The sequence below is a fragment of the Anomaloglossus baeobatrachus genome, chromosome 2 (assembly GCF_048569485.1).
Source record: "Anomaloglossus baeobatrachus isolate aAnoBae1 chromosome 2, aAnoBae1.hap1, whole genome shotgun sequence".
In the NCBI taxonomy this organism is placed as follows: Eukaryota; Metazoa; Chordata; class Amphibia; order Anura; family Aromobatidae; genus Anomaloglossus; species Anomaloglossus baeobatrachus.
The window spans coordinates 70425706-70449819 of record NC_134354.1 but is presented as its reverse complement, the minus strand read 5'-3'; the positions used below and the strand labels follow the sequence as shown (position 1 = coordinate 70449819).

Genomic DNA, 24114 nt, shown 5'->3' with positions numbered 1-24114 from the left:
TCAGTAACCCAGGGTTGTCATCGTGATGACCCAGGGTTACTATGACAGAGATTGGGTCCCTGTGATCACATTACAGGGACCCGATTGTCAGGGAGAGGTAATCAATTCCTTTCCCGGCCTTCCGAATGCTGAAATCACACTGATCACAGCATTTAGAGGGTTAAATTGCCAAAAGCTGTGAAGGGACAGTGAGAGCCAGGTCTCGGCTGTAAAATCTGCTGTAGACGCAGTCGCAAATGCGGGGGTACAGCTCCTGAAACATACACAACTGCAACAATGCAGCCTGTCTGACTCATGATGGCCGTGACTAAGGCGGCATGAAATAGCCAACAGTTTCCCTCTAAATATTTTTATTTTAATAATGTATAAAAGAGTACCTAGGGTATATATAAAAGAGTACCTAGAGTATATATAATTCACACTAGCGTATGGCATCTGATGCAAGAGCATCGCATGCGATATGCTAATAACCCCTAGCTCAGGCTCTGCTGCAAATGTAATCCGATTGTCATGCGACTGTGACCCGATCCTCGGGTCACAGCTGTGAAGTTAAGGGCGGGCGCTGCGGAGGAGAGGGAGGGGTTAATCCCCCCAGCTCCTCCATTGTCAGCCTGTGCGTATATCACAATGCACTGGGATAACATCCGAGTGCAGTCCGATGCTTTTCTCGCACCCATTCAATTGAATGGGTGCGAGTGATTCAGCTCTCGCATAAAATCACAGCATGTTGCGACTTTTCTCGCATCCAAAATCTGGATACGAGAAAAGCTGACCAACTGCTCTCCCTCATTCACTAACATTGGTCAGAGTGTAATGCGAGATTTTCTCGCATTGCACTCGTCCATTTTTTACCCTCGTGTGAGTACACCCTAATAGAGTGCCTAGAGTATGTATAAGAGTACCAACAGTATGCATAAAAGAGTACCGAGTATGTACCATAGAGTACCTAGAGCAAAGGCCCTGTCACACACAGAGATAAATCTGTGGCAGATCTGTGGTTGCAGTGAAATTGTGGACAATCAGTGCCAGGTTTGTGGCTGTGTACATGTCGCGGGCGGAGGAGGGGACGCTGCGCTCTCCCACTGCTCGGGTCCGGCTGCTGCTGCCGCTGCTCTGTGATGGCTCGAGCGGTGGGCCGGATCCCGGGGACTCGAGCGGCGCTCCTCGCCCGTGAGTGAAAGGGTTTGATTGGATGGTGGGGATTGGGTTATTGTCCGTGACGCCACCCATGGTTGTGGTGAAGTTGGTGACACAACCGCTGCTCTGGACGGGGATCCCGGGAGCAGTGACAGGGAGCAGCTTGGTTGTTAGTTCTCCCCTCCGTGGGTAGGGGGTTGGTTGTCCCGGGCCCGATGATGGGGTAGGGGTGGATGGCAGGCGGGTTACAGGGCCTGGTGAATTTTCAGGGTAGCGGGGGCAGCGCTGTGCCACACGGCATTGTGGTACTCACTCAGCCAATGATGAGGACACAGTTCTCGGTAAAACACACGGCTGTATGGACGGGTCCCACAGGCGGCTGCGGTGTTGTTTCCTCCCGGCAGGTTGATGGTGACTGCCTTTCCTTGCACCTAGATACGGTAGATGGTTCCAATGGGTTCCCACCGGTAACCCGCTCCCCAGCTTGGATATGAGCCGCAGGAGCCCCTTTTGCCCGCAGGCTCTGGCCCTGAGAAACGGTTGCCTTGGCGGTGGCGGTGTCTCCCTCACTTTGGTTGGACTGTTGCCTTCTGTCGGGACTTGGCTGTGGGGGAAACCCAGGAGGTTCCCTTCACTAACGAATTTGGCAACTTCACGGTGACTCCTAGCCTTGCCGGGGTCCGTAAGCCCCTGCCAGATGGTGCTGGCTTCTCTTTGCGTACCGGTCCGGTATCGCCGGGTCACCGCCCATCCACGGTACTTACGGTAGACTCCGATAGGCCACTCCTGCAGATGGTCACCACCGTCTGCCAACCTTGCTGATCTGTCCGGGCCACACATCCGGACCAACTTCAGGCTGCTCTCTTACTACTCTCCCTCCTTCCACTTTCACTTCCAATCTCTATCTCTCCTGGTTTTCCCGTCTCCAGGACTGTGAACTCTTCGGTGGGCGGGACCAACCGCCTGGCCCACCCCCTGGTTTGAATATCAGCCCCTGTAGGAGGGCAACAAGGGTTTTATGTCTGACTTCGGTGTGCCTGCTGGGAGTGTGGGGTGTGTGGATGTTGTGCTCTGTGGCCCCTGGCTTGTCCAGGGCGCCACATTCCCCCTTAGTTAAATGCAGACCGTCCGCGGGCTGCCCGTCCATCACCGGTTTTATTTTCACAACTGAAAAATATAGAAAATGGTAACACACATACAAGTATAATAACATCTTCCCACATCGGGAGGTACTCTTACTTAAACGTTACGGTTACGGCTTCCGCTCTCTCCCACCCAAGCAACCTGGCCCTGATGCTGCCCCTAAGCAAACAGGCAGCACCCCTTGACCCCAGTCCAGCACAAGTTGCCCGAGCGGGTTCTGTCCTTTTCAGGGGACCCACGTCCATGGGGAACCCCTGAAACCCCCAGAGGATCGCCACCGGTTCCGGTGGTGGCTGGTCCCCAGCCTGCTCCACTGCGGGCCCTTCCTCCAATCTGCCTCTCCGGAGGCGGTAACGGTAGAAGCCACAACAACATATTTATTTACATGCCACAAGTTTGTGGTTGCCCTGCTAGTTCTCGGGCCTGTTCATAAGGAGTTCCTTATGCAAAATAGTGAAGGGGGGTCCCAACGGGGACCAGTTGCCGGCAACGACCGGTTCCAATCAAGCAGCAAATCAGATGACTTCATCGGTAGATTATTCTTTTATCATTTTTCAAAACTTTTTAAACTTTAAACACTGGTGGTCCCAACGGGGACAAGGACAACGTTACTCCACTGCCATCACTCTGATTCTTCTGATGAGGCGGCCCCATCTTCCGCCACCAGCATATCAAACATGCAGTGACAGGCCTGCTGTGACAGTGGTGCCCGGTATCCGTTCCCACCATTGCGTGCGGTGTAATAAACTACCAGTTCTCCCACGTAGCGGAGATGCTCACTTGCCTCCTCACTTTCAAGGGTGGGCTCAGCACCGGAGCTGGAGTCACTGGAGTCACTATCACTTGTCTCTGAGTCAGGCGGGTTGCCGCCAGCTGCCGCAGCCTCCTGGCTCCCAATATCCAGCACATCAGACCCTTCTGCAGTAGCAAGGGGCAGCAGGTCAGGCGGGTTCACGCTGAGGCGCCTCATAAGTAACGGTAAGGGCGATGCGTGGGTCGAGACTAGGCCGGGCCCCTCAGCCGCAGTGGCCGGTCCTGGTAGGACATAGGGAGGTGCGTCACCAGTCGGCTCCATCACATCTGTTCCCATCCCGTACATCGGGGTAGTTGCAATCAGCATCTCCACCTCATTGGTCCACTGCTCCATCATGAGGTATATCTGACTTTGCTGATGTTGGTGGAACTCAATCACTCGGGCCTTCATCCATGCCACGGTCCCGGACTCGGGGTCTGGCGCAATCACTGCCGGGGCTTCTGGCACATTTTTGTTAAGGGGCCGCGGTCCCTGCGGCTCCCACGGGAGCGATTCAGGGGAGTCCTGAGCGTCTGCAGCCGGTTGGTCCGCCGGGGCGGGTTGGCAGGGTATCGCTACCGGTTGGATAGGTAGCGGGCCTAGTGGTGGGGCGGCAGCAGCTAACACGGGTAGCGGGGAGGGAGGCAGGGTGAGCGGGTGCAGGCCGGGCTCCTCAGCCACAGTGGCCGATCCCTCGGGAAAACAGGGGCGTGGGTCCCTTACCCGCTCCTCCAAATCCTCTTCCACCTCGCGTCTCCGCATAGCAGCCACCACGTCCGCCATGTCGGTCTCCCACTCCTCCAGGAGGAGCTGTATGTGGGCTTGCAGACGGTTATTCAGCGGGACAGTCCGGTCTCTCAGCCACATCGCCGTGCCGGGCGCGGGAGCGTCCTCGTTGGTAGTCAGATTGTGCATTTTGGCAATAAAGTCTTCCAGGAACCCAGTATCGCTGCAGAGTCCTGGCGTCCCTGCTTTTACAGCCGCGCTCACATTCGGCCGGACGCCATCCCGACCCCCTTAGTTTCTTTCCGGCCCCTCCTCTATAGGGGCGGGGTTTTGGCCTTCGCGCCTCCACTACTCGAGGAGACGCTCGAGCGGGACTTTTTCGCTTCCAAGATGGCGTTTTTTCAAATTTTCCGGCCGGACACCTCCTGCGGTCACAAGGCGCAACTCTACCGGACGGCAGAGCGGTAAGATCCTGTTCTTGACGCCAAGTTGTCGCGGGTGGAGAAGGGGACGCTGTGCTCTCCCACTGCTCGGGTCCAACTGCTGCTGCCGATGCTCTGTGATGGCTCGAGCGGTGGGCCGGATCCCTGGGACTCGAGCGGCGCTCCTCGCCCGTGAGTGAAAGGGGGTTTGATTGGATGGTGGGGATTGGGTTATTGTCCGTGACGCCACCCACGGTTGTGGTGAAGTTGGTGACACCACCGCTGCTCTGGACGGGGATCCCGGGAGCGGTGACAGGGAGCAGCTTGGTTGTTAGTTCTCCCCTCTGTGGGTAGGGGGTTGGTTGTCCCGGGGCCCGATGATGGGGTAGGGGTGGATGCCAGGCGGGTTACGGGGCCTGGTGAGGTGCAGGGTCGTGGGGGCAGCGCTGTGCCGCACGGCACGGTGGTACTCACTCAGCCAATGATGAGGACACAGTTCTCGGTAAAACACACGGCTGGATGGACGGGTCCCACAGGCGGCTGCGGTGTTGTTTCCTCCCGGCAGGTTGATGATAACTGCCTTTCCCTGCACCTAGATACGGTAGATGGTTCCAATGGGTTCCCACCGGTAACCCGCTCCCCAGCTTGGATATGAGCCGGAGGAGCCCCTTTTGCCCTCAGGCTCTGGCCCTGAGAAACGGTTGCCTTGGCGGTGGCGGTGTCTCCCTCACTTTGGTTGGACTGTTGCCTTCTGTCGGGACTTGGCTGTTGGGAAACCCAGGAGGTTCCCTTCACTAACGAATTTGGCAAATTCACGGTGACTCCTAGCCTTGCCGGGGTCCGTAAGCCCCTGCCAGATGGTGCTGGCTTCTCTTTGCATACTGGTCCGGTATCGCCGGGCCACCGCCCGTCCACGGTCCTTACGGTAGACTCCGATAGGCCACTCCTGCAGACGGTCACCACCGTCTGCCAACCTTGCTGATCTGTCTGGGCCACACACCTGGACCAACTTCAGGCTGCTCTCTTACTACTCTCCCTCCTTCCACTTTCACTTCCAAACTCTATCTCTCCTGGTTTTCCCACCTCCAGGACTGTGAACTCCTCGGTGGGCGGGACCAACCGCCTGGCCCACCCCCTGGTGTGAACATCAGCCCCTGGAGGAAGGCAACAAGGGTTTTATGTCTGACTTCGGTGTGCCTGCTGGGAGTGTGGGGTGTGTGGATGTTGTGCTCTGTGGCCCCTGGCTTGTCCAGGGCGCCACATTCCCCCTTAGTTAAATGCAGACCGTCCGCGGGCTGCCCGTCCATCACCGGTTTTATTTTCACAACTGAAAAATATAGAAAACGGTAACACACATACAAGTATAATAACATCTTCCCACATCGGGAGGTACTCTTACTTAAACGTTACGGTTACGGCTTCCGCTCTCTCCCACCCAAGCAACCTGGCCCTGATGCTGCCCCTAAGCAAACAGGCAGCACCCCTTGACCCCAGTCCAGCACAAGTTGCCCGAGCGGGTTCTGTCCTTTTCAGGGGACCCACGTCCATGGGGAACCCCTGAAACCCCCAGAGGATCGCCACCGGTTCCGGTGGTGGCTGGTCCCCAGCCTGCTCCACTGCGGGCCCTTCCTCCAATCTGCCTCTCCGGAGGCGGTAACGGTAGAAGCCACAACAACATATTTATTTACATGCCACAAGTTTGTGGTTGCCCTGCTAGTTCTCGGGCCTGTTCATAAGGAGTTCCTTATGCAAAATAGTGAAGGGGGGTCCCAACGGGGACCAGTTGCCGGCAACGACCGGTTCCAATCAAGCAGCAAATCAGATGACTTCATCGGTAGATTATTCTTTTATCATTTTTCAAAACTTTTTAAACTTTAAACACTGGTGGTCCCAACGGGGACAAGGACAACGTTACTCCACTGCCATCACTCTGATTCTTCTGATGAGGCGGCCCCATCTTCCGCCACCAGCATATCAAACATGCAGTGACAGGCCTGCTGTGACAGTGGTGCCCGGTATCCGTTCCCACCATTGCGTGCGGTGTAATAAACTACCAGTTCTCCCACGTAGCGGAGATGCTCACTTGCCTCCTCACTTTCAAGGGTGGGCTCAGCACCGGAGCTGGAGTCACTGGAGTCACTATCACTTGTCTCTGAGTCAGGCGGGTTGCCGCCAGCTGCCGCAGCCTCCTGGCTCCCAATATCCAGCACATCAGACCCTTCTGCAGTAGCAAGGGGCAGCAGGTCAGGCGGGTTCACGCTGAGGCGCCTCATAAGTAACGGTAAGGGCGATGCGTGGGTCGAGACTAGGCCGGGCCCCTCAGCCGCAGTGGCCGGTCCTGGTAGGACATAGGGAGGTGCGTCACCAGTCGGCTCCGTCACATCTGTTCCCATCCCGTACATCGGGGTAGTTGCAATCAGCATCTCCACCTCATTGTTCCACTGCTCCATCATGAGGTATATCTGACTTTGCTGATGTTGGTGGAACTCAATCACTCGGGCCTTCATCCATGCCACGGTCCCGGACTCGGGGTCTGGCGCAATCACTGCCGGGGCTTCTGGCACATTTTTGTTAAGGGGCCGCGGTCCCTGCGGCTCCCACGGGAGCGATTCAGGGGAGTCCTGAGCGTCTGCAGCCGGTTGGTCCGCCGGGGCGGGTTGGCAGGGTATCGCTACCGGTTGGATAGGTAGCGGGCCTAGTGGTGGGGCGGCAGCAGCTAACACGGGTAGCGGGGAGGGAGGCAGGGTGAGCGGGTGCAGGCCGGGCTCCTCAGCCACAGTGGCCGATCCCTCGGGAAAACAGGGGCGTGGGTCCCTTACCCGCTCCTCCAAATCCTCTTCCACCTCGCGTCTCCGCATAGCAGCCACCACGTCCGCCATGTCGGTCTCCCACTCCTCCAGGAGGAGCTGTATGTGGGCTTGCAGACGGTTATTCAGCGGGACAGTCCGGTCTCTCAGCCACATCGCCGTGCCGGGCGCGGGAGCGTCCTCGTTGGTAGTCAGATTGTGCATTTTGGCAATAAAGTCTTCCAGGAACCCAGTATCGCTGCAGAGTCCTGGCGTCCCTGCTTTTACAGCCGCGCTCACATTCGGCCGGACGCCATCCCGACCCCCTTAGTTTCTTTCCGGCCCCTCCTCTATAGGGGCGGGGTTTTGGCCTTCGCGCCTCCACTACTCGAGGAGACGCTCGAGCGGGACTTTTTCGCTTCCAAGATGGCGGTTTTTCAAATTTTCCGGCCGGACACCTCCTGCGGTCACAAGGCGCACCTCTACCGGACGGCAGAGCGGTAAGATCCTGTTCTTGACGCCAAGTTGTCGCGAGTGGAGAAGGGGACGCTGCGCTCTCCCACTGCTCGGGTCCAACTGCTGCTGCCGATGCTCTGTGATGGCTCGAGCGGTGGGCCGGATCCCGGGGACTCGAGCGGCGCTCCTCGCCCGTGAGTGAAAGGGGGTTTGATTGGATGGTGGGGATTGGGTTATTGTCCGTGACGCCACCCACGGTTGTGGTGAAGTTGGTGACACCACCGCTGCTCTGGACGGGGATCCCGGGAGCGGTGACTGGGAGCAGCTTGGTTGTTAGTTCTCCCCTCTGTGGGTAGGGGGTTGGTTGTCCCGGGGCCCGATGATGGGGTAGGGGTGGATGCCAGGCGGGTTACGGGGCCTGGTGAGGTGCAGGGTCGTGGGGGCAGCGCTGTGCCGCACGGCACGGTGGTACTCACTCAGCCAATGATGAGGACACAGTTCTCGGTAAAACACACGGCTGGATGGACGGGTCCCACAGGCGGCTGCGGTGTTGTTTCCTCCCGGCAGGTTGATGATGACTGCCTTTCCCTGCACCTAGATACGGTAGATGGTTCCAATGGGTTCCCACCGGTAACCCGCTCCCCAGCTTGGATATGAGCCGGAGGAGCCCCTTTTGCCCGCAGGCTCTGGCCCTGAGAAACGGTTGCCTTGGCAGTGGCGGTGTCTCCCTCACTTTGGTTGGACTGTTGCCTTCTGTCGGGACTTGGCTGTTGGGAAACCCAGGAGGTTCCCTTCACTAACGAATTTGGCAAATTCACGGTGACTCCTAGCCTTGCCGGGGTCCGTAAGCCCCTGCCAGATGGTGCTGGCTTCTCTTTGCATACTGGTCCGGTATTGCCGGGCCACCGCCCATCCACGGTCCTTACGGTAGACTCCGATAGGCCACTCCTGCAGACGGTCACCACCGTCTGCCAACCTTGCTGATCTGTCTGGGCCACACACCTGGACCAACTTCAGGCTGCTCTCTTACTACTCTCCCTCCTTCCACTTTCACTTCCAAACTCTATCTCTCCTGGTTTTCCCACCTCCAGGACTGTGAACTCCTCGGTGGGCGGGACCAACCGCCTGGCCCACCCCCTGGTGGGAACATCAGCCCCTGGAGGAAGGCAACAAGGGTTTTATGTCTGACTTCGGTGTGCCTGCTGGGAGTGTGGGGTGTGTGGATGTTGTGCTCTGTGGCCCCTAGCCATTGTTACAAATGGAACAATATGTCCATGATTTCACTGCAACCACAGATCTGCCAAAGATTTATCTCTGTGTGTGATGGGGCCTTTAGCCTCCTTTCCCAATACTGTGTACCAATTTCTTTACTTTTCAAGTGACAGCAAGAATACTGTGATCAGCAGCAGAGTTTTTGCCATCGAAATTAACCATTTTGCCAACAAAATGTCTGTAATCATTAATTATTCACAATGCACATATTTCATTAATGTGCTCAACAATAATTAATTATATCACTGCAAGGACTGATCAATATAAAACAAATTCAGTCAATCGCAAATAGAGCTACAAAATAATAGATGTTACAGTATGCGACTGACGTTCCGTCTATTGCTGCACAATTCTGTAATATCATACAATATATACCACATATCTTACCCCTTGAAATCTTTATTTATTAGGCCTGTAAGTACTTTACTTTTACATCTGCTATCTAATAAATGATATGAATCAGCTCAGTGATTTTAATTTCCTTTGTTCTTGGTGTACATCATATTTTATAAATTTGAAATTAAAGCTTTAAGCAGCATGGCAGCTATTTTTGATATATAGAGTTAATAAAATAAGATGCAATCATTTCTCACTTAGGTTTCTGCAACATAACTTTGCTAGCCATGTTAGAAATGTTGCCAATTTCTTACTAATCACTTCTATACAGATATACAGTTTGTCGATGGCAGTGAGGATAAAAAGTAACTTTTATATCTCTTTCACTTTAAATAATACATTGAATTCAAACTAATAGAAATTGGTGCAAATAATTTTGCTTGAGTTTTTCTTAAGGATTTTTGATAACTTGCAGTTCTGTGGAGGTCCATCAGCTACGGCATAAAGCGATCTTGAGAAATTGGCTCTGAAATGACACTTAAGGGGGCTTTACATGCAACGACATCGCTAACGAGATGTCGTTGAGGTCACGGAATTCATTACGCACATCCGGCCTCGTTAGCGACGTCATTGAGTGTGAAATGTATAAACGACCGCTAACGATCAAAATTACTCACCATATCGTTGATTGTTGACACGTCGTTCTAATCTCAAATATCGTTGCTGTTGCAGGATGCAGGTTGTTCGTCATTCCTGAGGCAGCACACATCGCTACGTGTGACACCCCAGGAATGGCGAACAACACCACACCTGCGTCCTCCGGCAACGAGATGGGCGTCACTTTCGTTCGGCTGCTCTCCGCCCCTACGCTTCTATTGGACGGCTGCCGCGTGATGCCGCACGAACCTCCCCCTTAGAAAGAAGGTGATTCACCGGCCACAGAGAAGTTGCTAGGCAGGTAAGTATGTGTGACGGGTCCTAGCGATGTTGTATGCAATGGGCGATTTGCCCGTGACGCACAACCGACGGGGCGGGTGCCTTCACCAGCGACATCGCTAGCGATGGCACTGCGTGTAAAGTAGCCTTGATATAATCTCTTTTATGTTCTCAAGATTAGTGAAACCTTGACCGGCAAGTTACTACCTGTCCTTTAAATAAGTTAATCTACTATATACAAGAATTTTTTTTCTCAAGGACATTACATTCGTCTGGCAATATATTCAGGGATATTCTTTGATAGAACCTAAACCACATTGCCTTCCTAGCCTATTATTATGACCTGGGCAAACATAGTGACAGTAGAAATACAGTATCCAGATAAAGCCTACTTAAGCTGGTTGAGAACTACTTAGAGGCATAATGAATAGACTGGCCCATGAGAGGAGGGACTAGTTGACATCAGCGATACTTTCAACTTGAGGTGTGTCTTTGGACTCACCTGCTCTTAAATAGTATTGTGGAGCAGAGAGCAACTAATACAGGCGCACTCTGTGTCTGCGGGTCCCTGAAAGGCCTGCGTCTGTAAAGTAAGTGCAGGGCAGAAAACCATGGATGCTGGGGTTTGCTCTGTGTCTGTGGGTCTCTGAGAGGCCTGTAGCTGTAAAGTAAGTGCAGAGCAGAGAGCCACTGATGCCGAAATACTCTGTGGATCTCTGAAAGGCCTGAATCTGTAAAGTAAGTGCAGAGCAGAGAGCTACTGATGACAATGTGCTCTGTGTCTGCGGGGCTCTGAGAGGCCTACGACGGTAAAGTAAGTGTGGAACAGAAAGTCAATCATTTTGGCGCCCTCTGTGTCTGCGGGGCTCTGAGAGGACTGAAGCTTTAAAGTAAGTGCAGAGCAGAGAGCCACTGATGCCGGCGCGCTCTGTGTCTGTGGTGCTCTGAAAGGCCAGAGTCTGTAAAGTAAGTGCGAAACAGACAGCTACTAATGACAGTGTGCTCTGTCTCTGCAGGGCTCTGAAAGGCCTGCGACTGTAAATTAAGCTTTTATCTGCTCTACTCTGAGCACTTTGTAATCACAAATACCACTGCAGTGAGATCAGGAGAGCAGACTGTCTGTCATTACATGTCTCACACTGGTAACATCCTCAGTATAAATTTATTCAACGCTTCATCATCTGCATGCCCATATAGACCGCTTAGGAGGATTAATCCTATTGCCATTTTCCATTTAAGTGGTTAAAATATTGTAGCCTTTTAAAATATTGTAGATCAGTGAGAATCTGAGTCCTAAGACCCCCAACTAATTGTTTAAACCACCAGGCAAAAATTCCCAGTTCTACATAAGAGCACAAACAGCCATGTACAAACCAACAGACTTTCTTTTCATCCCACATACTGCAGCACACAAGCTCATGTTAGATGTATTGCACTTATGCCCTTGGTTTGAGTGGACGGAATGGTCTTAGGACCTGGGCCCCTACTAATCTACAATGATTTGAAAAGGGTCTAAAATATTGTATATGAAAAGATTTGAAAAGTTTAAACTTTAAATTAAGGTATTGTTTCAACATGTCAAACAGACAGACATAACTATAGTAGTGCCCACTCAGGGAAATACATTATTACATGGTGGCAATTAAAACGAAGGTCCAAGTATGAACAAGGACAGGACACGTTCACTAGAGCAAAAGTTGCTATTTGTTATTGGATTTCTTTTCTTGCTCATCAATGTGCAGAGACAGTCCTTATACTAGGAGACCTGCTTTTTTGGTCTAAGACAAATATATGACCAAAATATTATTGCTCATACAAAAGAGACTTTGGCATATTCATAAGACTGCGTCTAGCACAAAATTATAAAAATTGACTATTTCTACATCAACCATTTGCTATGAATTACTCTACTGTCATTTTGGTGTGATACAAAGATTCTTTTTTAGTTCTTTTGTCTTACATTTGATGGAATAGTATTGAGACTGGCATACCTTAGCAGCTTGGCACAGCCCACCAACTCATTTAGCTTCATTGAACCGTGGCTATTTGCTTAAGCCGCTTCGAGAACAAACACAAAGAATTTATTTGCATCAATGATATCACCTGTGAGCAGAATTGTAGCGGTCTGTGGGCAGCCGCTGATGAGCAAATATTCCTCTATTTGTTGGGGCTAGGAAGCAAATTATATGCGGGAATAGCCTCCATGTTTCATGTCAATATGGTCTACAGTGTGTTTTTTATTTAGAGCAAAATGGCTCTCTAATAGCTGCATTAGGACACACTCCATACATAGAAGTCTAATCAGTGTACTACAGCAAGTCTCCTAAGACACTTTCCCTCTCTGTGCAGAACACAGTATATATTAAAAGGGTGGTTCACTGCATTACTAGCTACATCGATATAACATTCAGAAACAATGCTTCTTTCATATACCTTTTGCTGGCAAAAGTGCCTCTGAGCAGTGTTATTGCGGTCCGCTCATCCCCATCGAATGACCCCCGGAACCCGTGACCTCTGAGATTCGGTGATGTCACGTCAACTTAAAATTGACTCAACATCACCGTAGCTAGCCCCAGGCTCCTTGAGTGACTGGGCTGTGGGCGGCGTTTCAACTCTGGTCATAGACCAGCATCTCGCACGCTCCCTCCTTTACTGTAGAGCACCACAAGTAGGAGCAATGCTGGGCTGTGTCGTGATGGGAAACTGCGCCCATAGCCCAGTCACTCACGGATATTGGGGCCAGCCTCAGTGATGTCGGGTCACTTGGAAGTGTACATGATATCATCGGATCTCAGAGGTCACAGAGCCCTGGGGTCACGCGATAGGGATGAGCAGACTGCAATACTGCCGCTCAGAGAAATGATTGGCAACACAAGGTATTTGAGAGAAGCCTTGTTTCTAAATGTTATATTGATGTGGTCAGTAATGCTAAGTAGTGACCCACCCCTTTAAATTAAGGATGGAGAGGAGGAGCCCAGGCTCTGTTAGCTGTATGAATTTTTTCCTTGGCCTCAGAAACAATGGAAACTAATCCAAGCATCATGAAAAGAAGATATCTAGTACTGGTGCAGTGCAGCTCCCTGATCTTTGGTGTCACAGACTTAGGGGTACTTTGCACACTATGACATTGCAAGCCGATGCTTGCGATGCCAAACATGATAGTTCCCGCCCCCGTCGCGGCTGCGATATCTTGTGATAGCTGCCGTAGAGAACATTATCGCTATGGCAGCTTCACATGCACTCACCTGCCCTGCGATGTCGCTTTGGCTGGCGACCCGCCTCCTTCCTAAGGGGGCAGGTCGTGCAGCGTCACAGTGACGTCACACGGCAGGCGGCCAATAGAAGCGGAGGGGCGGAGATGAGCAGGACGTAAACATCCCGCCCACCTCCGTCCTTCCGCATAGCCGGTGTGAGCCGCGGTGATGCAGGTAAGCTGATGTTCCTCACTCCTGCGGCTTCTCACACGGCGATGTGTGCTGCTGCAGGGGAATGAGGAACAACATTGTACCGTCGCTGCAGCGCAATTATGAAAATGTCGGACACTACACCGATGATACGATTACAATGCTTTTGCGCTTATTAATCGTATCATAAACGATTTACACACTACGATATCGACTGCGACGCCGGATGTGCGCCACTTTCGATTTTACCCCACCGACATCGCAGCTGCGATGTCGTAGTGTGCAAAGTACCCCTTACAGTAGAATGGCATGGCACTGTGCATGCGCCACCGGCTACATTCAACTCAGTTACATAACTAAAGTCATGTGGCCTCCTTTACAAAATCTCAACCACCCCACCTCCCACACACTAGCACAATGCTCACTTGTGTGAGTTCAAATACAGTTCATATAGTCTGTGTTAGTGGTTATACAAAAATATAATACAACTACTAAATATGAATCTTACAGAAAAACAAAAGAATAAGATAAGAGTTAGTAAGTAAAGCTTCTAAATAAAACAGTCATATAATTAATGAGTAAGAAATAAAACAAATATTATCCATACTATAACTGAACCTTCCACTATACTATGACCAGAATACCAATAATACCATGTACAAGAGACAAATAAAACACCATAGCAATATATTATTACATCAAAGTGTCCAGATATGACCATAATCTATTTATGAAGCAAAATTCACTATAGCCAGGCCAATATTCCAATATATAATATCAGATACAAGGGACAAATAATAGCAGCATAACCAAACTACAGATTAGCAATAGTCACCAAATAATACATCAAGTCCCTGACTTAAGAACATTCGACTTACGTACAATGTTCAAAATAACAACACAATAGTTTTCATCTCAAAGCTGACCTTTCAGGCCAGCCTGTGAGGTCCTCTTATTTCTGTCATGGGGCAAAATGTCTCCTGCCTCTTCAGTTCTGGTTATGTCAGAGCTCATAGCACATGATAAGGTCATGTCATCATTACAACCTTATGACCGCAGTGAGCTCTGGCTTGATGAGACCGGAAGTCCAAGCCTATCGTGAAGAGGCTGGAGTAGCGACATGCACGAAGACAAAGAGTAGAGGAATAAACAGGATCTTGTCATCATCACATCCTTATGACCTCAGTAAGCTTTGGACGGACATAACTAAAAGTCCAAGACTACTGTGAGGAGGCTGGGGTAGTGACGTGCACAAAGATGAAGAGTAGAGGACTAGACAGGAGAGGTAAGTATCGGTTAAAAAATAAGTAAAACTTATATCTCTTTGCAATCCTGCTGCTTATCAAGCAATTCTCTTGTTTCCACTGACGTTGCGATCTTATGAGATACAGTAACCTCCGAGGTCTGGACACGGTTAGAAGTCCTGGTCTAAAGTGAAGAGCCCAGAGATGTGGCACACAACGTTGGAAAGAAGAGAACGGGATGGCGGATGGCAGAACTGGTTAGTGATGAGGTCAGTATCAGTTGTTCTTTTCCTGGCCTTGTTCCAACTAACATACTTATTTGGGTTATGAACAAACCTACAGTATACACCTAGTTAGTATGTCTAAGCTGGATGACCAGACTGTTAAAAATCACAGTACTAACACTAATAATACCCCCATACAATGACCATATAGTGAAAGACATCAGTATATACAGCTCAGATAACACACTGGTAATGTCTCCAATTGAAGTAATTAATTTTCTCTTTTCTCCTTCATCTGGCACAGACCGCTATGGCTTCCTCCTATCAGGACTTATCACAGCAAAATGTAACAGACATCTATGGATGATCTCCTAAAAATCACCCTTTACGTTATCCCCCCCCCCACTACAGTATCTCACTTTGTTCCACAGTAACAATATCCCTCTTCAAAAATCAAATACAAAACTGTAGGGATCTTTATCTATGTTTTACCACATATAGTAGTAATGATTATGTCCCATTTGTGCCAAAGACAGTTGAATTATACCCACCGTGGCATCAATACAGTAACATTGCCCATCTATTATGCCCCCATAAAATATTCCTCTTTTTGGCCCTGATATAGTAGTGATATTCCCCTATGTGGCCCCATACAATAATAGTGTCCCCCATGTGGCCCACTTACATTAATAATAGCCTCCAATACTGGCCCCATAAATGAATATTGACCCTCATATAGTAACAATATCCATTAATTCAGGTCCTCACAAAGTAATGTCCCCCAATTCTCGCCTCCAAAAGTGATGCCCCCTATGTGGCCCCCACATTGTAATAAAATCTCCCAGCTATGGACCCAAATAATTTTGGCACTCATGGTGAACATCATTGTTTCTATGCAGTCTGCACCCACAGTGCTCTACTACTATAAAAAAAGACCCCTCTTACACAGATAGGCCATGTCCTCTTCTTTCTTTTCCTACTGGCTGCCTATACCACAGAGCACACCGGCACCACGTCATAGGTAAGGTAAGATGTCATGTTGCGAGGTCCATCTGACAACACTATGCTGAAGAGTGCTGTAACTGCTAACACCCTCTGATGGCCACAAGGCTCTATAGTAAGTGAGGTGCAGGGAGCCTGTGATTCTCCGCTCCACAATAGTGTTTGACTTGAGGTGCATTGTAAGACAAACATTAAGTTGAAAGTAGCATTAGCCCTGACAGGCCCCCTCACTCTTGGACTTTTACTCCCTGCTATCAGTCATAAAGAGCTGTCAGATTAAACAATGTAAATTTTCTTTTAGCTTGGCATGGTTTTAAAATGTGCAATTAAAAATGTTGTAAATTTCGATACTGGATCTTCTACTCACTTTTTTTATGTTTCCTTTCGCTTATTGTTGTGCAAGCAGCTAAGGTTGAGTGAATTGATTTGTAAAGGCCGCTTTACATGCAATGATATCTCTAACGATATGTCATCGGGGTCACAGAATTCGTGGCGCACATTCGGCGTCATTAGCGACGTCGTTACGTGTGACACCTATGAGTGAGTGTTAACGATCAAAAATACTCACCTAATCGTAGATCGTTGACACGTCATTCATTTTTAAAAAATCGTTGCTGGTTCTGGATGCAGGTTGTTCGTCATTCCTGAGGCAGCACACATCGCTATGTGGGACACCCCTAGAACGACGAACAGCAGCATTCCTGTGTCCTCCAGCAACAAGGTGGGCATGTGGTTAATGCGGCTGGTCTCCACCTCTCCGCTTCTATTGGCGGGCCGCTGTGTGATGTCGCTGTGTGATGTCGCTCCCCCTTAGAAAAGAGGTTGTTCGCCGCCCGCAGCGACGTCGCTAGGAAGGTAAGTACGTGTTACGCGTCCTAGCGATATTGTGAGCCACGGGCAACGATTTGCCCATGATGCACAAACGATGGGGCGGGTGCTTTCAGAAGCGACATCGCTAGTGATGTCGCTGCATATAAAGCAGCCTTAAGACTCTGGTTCTACACCAATGTCAATGGTCAATAGGATCCCGGCAAACAGCCTCCAACCTGCCAGAATCCTTGGCAACTTGTCTGATTAGTAGGGTCAGCCCTATGTCATGCGTGCATCACACCACAAAAATGATTTTGCTCCAGGCTTGATAATCAGAAGAGATGTAGGGGATTTCAGAAGTTTTCAGAGATCCTCTCCGACGGCCACAGACCACTGATGAGAGTGCTGGACTGGGATCCTGTAAAATTATTTGATCATCTCCATAAAGGCCAGATACTCTCTAGTTTTGTGCCTTATTGCTGGGGCACAAGGAGATACTGCACTAGTGGGTGACTGTATAATGTTTATACTGCATTTCATACTGATATATTATTTTTCTAGGAATACTGGGTAACTGGGAGCATGGCCTTTATTAAACATCCAATGGGTATTTTTAGATTTTGCAGGTTGTTAAATGACAAATCTACCTAGTTAAATGACATGACATCAAGTTCATAGACTTGTAGATGTACTTGTTGTGGAAATCTGTAAGACACATTTCATGTTTGCCGTGAAAGGGGCAAATATTGAGATCATAGGTTTACTTTTCTAGAATTGGAAATGTGACAAGTAAATGAACATTGTATGTGTCATTCTTTTTGGTCTAAATAGACTTAAAGGCATATTAACATAATGGTTGAGATGGCAGATCCTTCAACAAAAAATGGATCATAGCTCTGGAGACTGCGCCATTGGAGAAGCAGAATATTATGTAATCAACCTGTCTACGAAGCACTCACATTATCAATGTCCTATTCTACAAATGTGATGTAACTGTGGAATAAAAGTGCAAAACAGAGTCTTACCCGGTATGGGGGATTTAGTCTAGTGCTAGAAATGCACTCATCTGGTGGGGTTGTGCCTGTCACAACTCCTTTCTGCACAAGTAGCAGTGGTGGTCAGCAGCGGCCCCGAAGGTTAATAGTATCATAAACGGGGAGAGGAATATGGGTGTAAGCCGCGCTAAAACCACAGAATCCAGAAGATTTAAATAAATCCCTTTATTTTCATAAGTCTACACGTTTCAGAGATATATCCATCTCCTTCTTCAGGACAAGAGGAATAAACTGTTTCCTCTTGTCCTGAAGAAGGAGATGGATATATCTCTTATGAAAATAAAGGGATTTATTTAAATGGTTTTAGCGCAGCTTACACCCATATTCCTCTCCCCGTTTGTGATACTATTCTACAAATGTGAGCCTGACAGGAGTCTAGATACAAGGGAAAGTGAGAAATTAGAGCATGTGCCCCGAGTGCTGACCGGCACTTTGATTTGACGAAGTTATTAGTATATAGGGCTATGATAATAAACTTAACTTTTGCCATAGATGATAAAAAGCCTTGCATCAGTCTAGGATTTAGTAATCTACGCCAAGCAATACTCTAACTAGGGCTGGATATTAAAGATACTTTGGCCAATTATATCTATAGACTCAAAATTATGGGAATAACTAATATGAAACATAGCAAATATCAGTAATTTCAACTAAAGGGATTTCTCCATCAGAATAGCATTGCAATGCCTGAAGGAAACCACTAGAGGGCAGCACATGATAAATGTTCAGAAACTGTGGCGCCTATTGAAAAAATAACACATAAAGAGAGATATGTAAAATAAAATGTAAACAAATCAGACAGTAAAATATGCTGAAAATGTCAATTTATGGCACAAAAGCTTTACAGCCTTCTATACAGATTATTCATCAATCGTCTCCAACTTATTTTGAGCTTGAACAAGATAAAGATGATTGATATCAGAAAGATATCCTACACGGGTTCAGAATTTATATCGGAGTTTAGATCATCAGACACTTGATATTATTACAAAGCGTTTTATGCCATGTAACATTATCCCTTCTGCTATTGAACGAGGATTGTAACACAAATAAATAATACTTTTGGAATATTTGTACATCTATAGCTGTTATGATTTCTTAAAGATGACCTTTCGTTAGTTTAAGCATCTTAACCTCTTATCGACATTCACCATATATGTACGGCACAGGTCAGTAGCATGTCTATGGAGTCACCTTAGAAAGTGAACCTGCCCTATACCTGGCAGATAATGGCTGTGAGACACAGCCAGAACATGCCTCTAACAGCCACTCATTGAGCAAAGTTTTGCCAGCAACTATTTAAACTCTGACAATGGCATTACTAGTATGGCATAAAGGATCATTTTATGAGCCCATTGGTGCCCTCATTTCAGAATCGTAAAGCACCAATGTTTGATTTGACAGCCGTGGGTCTGTTGAAGACTTCCATGCCTGTCATCATAGACATCCTGTGATTCCAGCCTATGGCTGGGTTTCAAAAGGGACAGTATGTTACTATATGCAGTACTCAGGCGCATAACGAGTGCGGTTACAGAGATTGCGGCCGAGCCCACGTCTTTATGGGACCCTCCGACCCCAGCACCTACTTCAGATGGATGTCGTCCTAGGACACACATCCAGCTTAAATGCATTGCTGCACAGAGACTCGTGAAATCACTGTGCTGCAATATACACTGATGGACAAAGAGAGGCTGGCAGCGTGACTGGGGGCACTCCTGCATCCACTGTCGAAAAGAAGGGCAAGCATTGGGGGAAGATGAGTAGAATGTTTTGGGGTTTTTATTGCAGAATGGGGTTACACACAATAGATCCAAAAAGTGAGTACACCCCTCACATTTTGGTAAATATTTCATTATATGTTTTCGTTTGACAACGCTAAAGATCTGACACTTTGATACAATGCACAGTAGTCAATATACAGCATGTGTATATGTAATGGTGTAAATTTGGTGCCCTCTATATAACTCAACACAAAGCCATTAATGTCAAAACCACTGGTAAAAAAAGGTGAGTAAATCCCCAAGTGAAAATTGCCAAATTGTGCCCAAAGTGTCAATATTTTGTGTGGCCACCATTATTTTCAAGCACTGCCTTGATTCTTTTTGCCGTGGAGTTCACCAGAGCTTCACAGGAGCCACTAGATCCTCTTTCATTTGTCAATGATGATATTATGGAGTTGGTGACTGTTAAAGACCTTGCACTCCTTCACCTTCCATTTGAGGAGGCCCCACAGATGTTTAATAAGGTTTAGGTCTTGTGAGGTATCAACCGGCTGGACTACAAAGGGCCGGTATGTTTTGCAGAAGCGTGGGTGCTCTGCAATGTGAAGTTGGCTGGGACCTGTGGTTCCACAGGATTGCATTACATGCAGAGCCATGGAAGGGTGTGTGATGCTGATTACACACTCCTTACCACCTGTGGGTGTGGCTCCAGGGGTTAAAGCAATCCTGTCTCTGAACCTAGGTGGAGTGTGTCTAGGGTAGTCTAGAGAGAGAGACTGGGTCTAGACTTCCAGTGTGTGTGCTGGAGACGGGGAGAGCAGAAGCAGGGTGCTTTGCTCTGCTCAGGAGACTTTCTCCTGAAGGAAGGGGCTTTTAGGTCCATGTGCAAAGCCTGGCTGGAGCCAGGGGAACTTGGTAAGGACACTAGCCGCCTTCAGAAGAAGGTAACTCGTATTGGACTTTGAGGATAAATCCAAGTACTGACAAGGGTCAGTGACACATGTGAGGAAGTCCAAGAGTGTGTGGACTATATGTTGGACTTTTAGGATAAAGCCAAGTACTGACAAGGGTCAGTGACACGTGTGAGGAAGTCCAAGATTGTGTGGACTTTATGTTATGTGTTGGACTTTGAGGATAATGCCAAGGCATGGCATCTGTTATGTGACCTAGTATGGTTTATTTGAGCTGTTAATAAACCATATGGTCTGTTAAAGAGACAAATTGTTCCGGTGTGCGTTAATCCCGATACCTGACGTGTGGCCCCCATACACTCGGGGCCCACATTGTTACAGTCTGGAGACATGCTTGGCCAGTCCAGCACCTTACATTCAGTTTCTTTAGCAACACAGGGATCATGCTTTTGCTTCAGTATGCCACATTACAAGTTAGCATTCATGGATTTCTCAATGAACATGCAACCCCAAATGTCTAAATGTTACAGTCTCAGAAAATGGCGAGACAAAAAAATGTTTTAAAAATTTTGGATTTTTATTCACCACGTAAACATTTTTAAAAATATTCTGTATATCACCATAGTGATACTGATGAGGAGAATGATATTGAAAATTAATTTTTATCACACAGCGTATGCATGAAAGCAAATTCCCCCAAAACAATGTCAGAATTGCATTTTTTTTGGAAATTCCACTGCACTTAAAATTTTTCCTGTATTTCAGTATACTGTGTGGTAAACGAAATTGTGACATTCAAAAGTGCAACTTGTTCTGTAATAAATAAAGCCCTCATACATCTGTGTACCAAATGAATATAAAGCCTGCTTTACACCTTTCAATTCTGCATACGATATCGTATGCGATGTGACACGCCCCCATCGTATGTGCGGCACGTTCAATTTGTTGACCATATTGTACAATCGATTAAAAGCTGTCACACGTACTTACCCTTCCATACGACCTCGCTGTGGGCGGCGAACATTCACTTCCTGGAGTGGGAGGGACGTTCGGCATCACAGCGACGTCACACAGTGGCCGGCCAATAGAAGAGGAGGGGCAGAGATGAGCGGGACGTAAACATTCCGCCCACCTCCTTCCTTTCGCATTGCCGGCGGGACGCAGGTAAGATCTGTTCATCGTTCCCGGGGTGTCACACACTGCGATGTGAGCTGTCTTGGGAACATTGAACAACCCGACGTGCAATTTTTAGGAAATGAACGACATGTATGCGATGAACGGTTATACGTTCAATCGCAGTCGCACGTAGCTGTCACACGCTACAACACCACTAACGATGCCGGATGTGCATCACTTACGACGTGACCCCACCGACACATTGTTAGATATGTTGTAGCATGTAAAGCGGCCTTAAGCCTTGGAGAAAAGGGGAGGGGAAACACCCACAAAAATGGAAATTGGTCAAGTCAGGAAAGGAGTAAATCTGGTCCCATCATGGGATTGTGGCTGCAGCACTGAAAAAAACATGTTTTATTTTTTTTTACTTTCTGCTCTTCATTGCAGAGATATTAGCTTGTAAAGTTTGACTTATATTTTATGTTAACAAACACCTGGTCATTACCAGAGATTTATCTTTGTAGACATGCACTTCTTCTCCTGCATAAGGTTGATAACATCAGGCAGAGGAAGAAAAACACATCCTCCACTCTTCACTAATCTCCATAGTAATGTGGTGATACAGCAGCGCTCAACTATAGATCATTACAAACACTTCCAGATCTCATCTCACAGCAGTTAGAGTGGGGGGACTGTGAGAACTGATAGCACTGAGAGAAGAGATCTGCAAGTGTCTGCAATGATACATAACTCAGCACCGCTGTATCTTTACACAACAGCTGCAGATATTAGTGAGCAGAGGAGCAGATGCGCGTGTGTTCTTTTCTTCTCTGCATGCTGGAAAGCCCCTCAATCCCAACAATAGGATTTCTGAATTATCTAAATGAAATGAAGCAATATAAATTGATGAGCACCACCTCTACATTCATTGCCTACTAGAGCAGTGAATTCAGCTATCTCCAGCAGTCCAGTAAATATAATGGGACGTGCATACACTACCACCACTATATTTTGAGAAGACATTTTAGAGCCACATTCTTGGAATCTGTGAGGGTCATTTTGATCAGACCAGCAAGTTATCATTTGGACTTTGGAACAGTGATAACTTGCTCAGTTGAGACAACCGCTTTAACCCCTTCACTACCTGGCAAATTTTTATTTTTGTTTTTTCTCCAGTTGCAAGAGCCAAAACTTTCTTATTTTTCCATCAATTTAGCTGTATGAGGGCTTGTTTTTACAAGACAAGTTGTGCTTTTGAATTAAAATCTTTATTTTAGCATATAGTATACTGCAAATTGGATAAAAAAATAAATCCAGTTCGAGTTCATATATGCCAAATATGTATAGTTATATTTATTTCATTAATGAAAAAAAATCAGAAATTTGTAAAAAATAAAAAAAAAAAAAATGTTTTTGTTGCCATTTTCCGAGACCCTTTTGTTTTAGATGAATTGTTGTTTTTTTTTTTTTTAGCTTCAGGAAATTATCATTGCCAGACTTGGTCAGCTAGAGTTCAGCTAGTCTGGCATGCCCCCTGTTGTGATTAGAAGCTCACTGTCTATAAAAATCGTATATAGAGATCCTGGTGTGGGCGGGGACAGCTCTCTCCTCTCTGTTGCATTGCTAAATGTAAATACTCTGTGTCTAAATCGCTGCACCCAGTAATCTTAGTAATACATTGTTGGATTCAGGGTTTCCTTGTCTACATCATGCTGCTCTCAGATAAGGTAACAAAAACCTGCTAACAGATTCCCTTTAATTGAAAATATGGCACCAGAAATAGATTGTACATTTTTGGTGCCATTCTTTAGTTGAAATACCTTTCAATTTAATGCACCACTCCAGTATTTATTTTAAAGCACCAGCTTTAACACTAGAAGTTCCAGAAATTTCGAGCTCCCCCCTGAAGTCCTGAAAGAGGGTCAAATGACACTATATAATAAACTGAATAGAACTAACTAGAAACTAAATGGCTAAACTCAATGGAAAACAACAACCTCCTCTGGTGCGACAGTAATGGCCTTAATTACAGAACAAAAGACGTGATTATAGGATGTTAGCTAAAACTCTTCAGGTCATTCGACCCGTCTCTGGGTTCCAAAGGTAGAATTGTTAAATGACCCCTCTCTGGGACTTTTAGTGTTAAATCCAAGTCCCCTGACCTCTGTCATATACTCACCTTCCAGTAGCTTCATTTTCTATTGCCACCCTCCAGTCGATCTACCTGTTGGCAGATCAAATGTTTCATGGAGAATAACGGAGGTCACAACTATTCATATGTCTATGAGATCTGCATTCTTGCCTCGTTCTGGCTCTAATGAATGTGCATTGAGAGTTTGTGACTTAATTTTTGTCTTCCAGCCACTCAGAAGTTGCAGTTACAAGCTGGCACCATGGGATTGGAGATACACCAAAGAAGCATGAAAACACTGGAGGGTAAGTGTAACGCTAAGGGTAGGGGACTTCCATTTAAAGCGCCACCACGGCACTGGGAAAGAAAGCCCTGCTGGAGTGGTACTTTAAGAAAGGGCACTGGGACCCCTAAAATGTGTAGTTTCATTAGAGATTATCGATAATAGAGCCTAATAGCCATTCTTATAGTCTTCTGAGTATCTCGGTG

General features: G+C 47.7%; 1 protein-coding gene across 2 annotated transcripts in view; it reads left to right on the top strand.

The window, feature by feature from the left end:
* Positions 1-24114, top strand: part of ROBO1 (roundabout guidance receptor 1) — a 1692467-nt gene that overhangs the window by 496981 nt on the left and 1171372 nt on the right. For both annotated transcript variants that reach the window (XM_075335086.1, XM_075335085.1), the window contains exon 3: positions 23856-23930. In XM_075335086.1, the coding sequence (XP_075191201.1) occupies positions 23856-23930 (75 nt within the window). The remainder of the gene's footprint in view (positions 1-23855; positions 23931-24114) is intronic.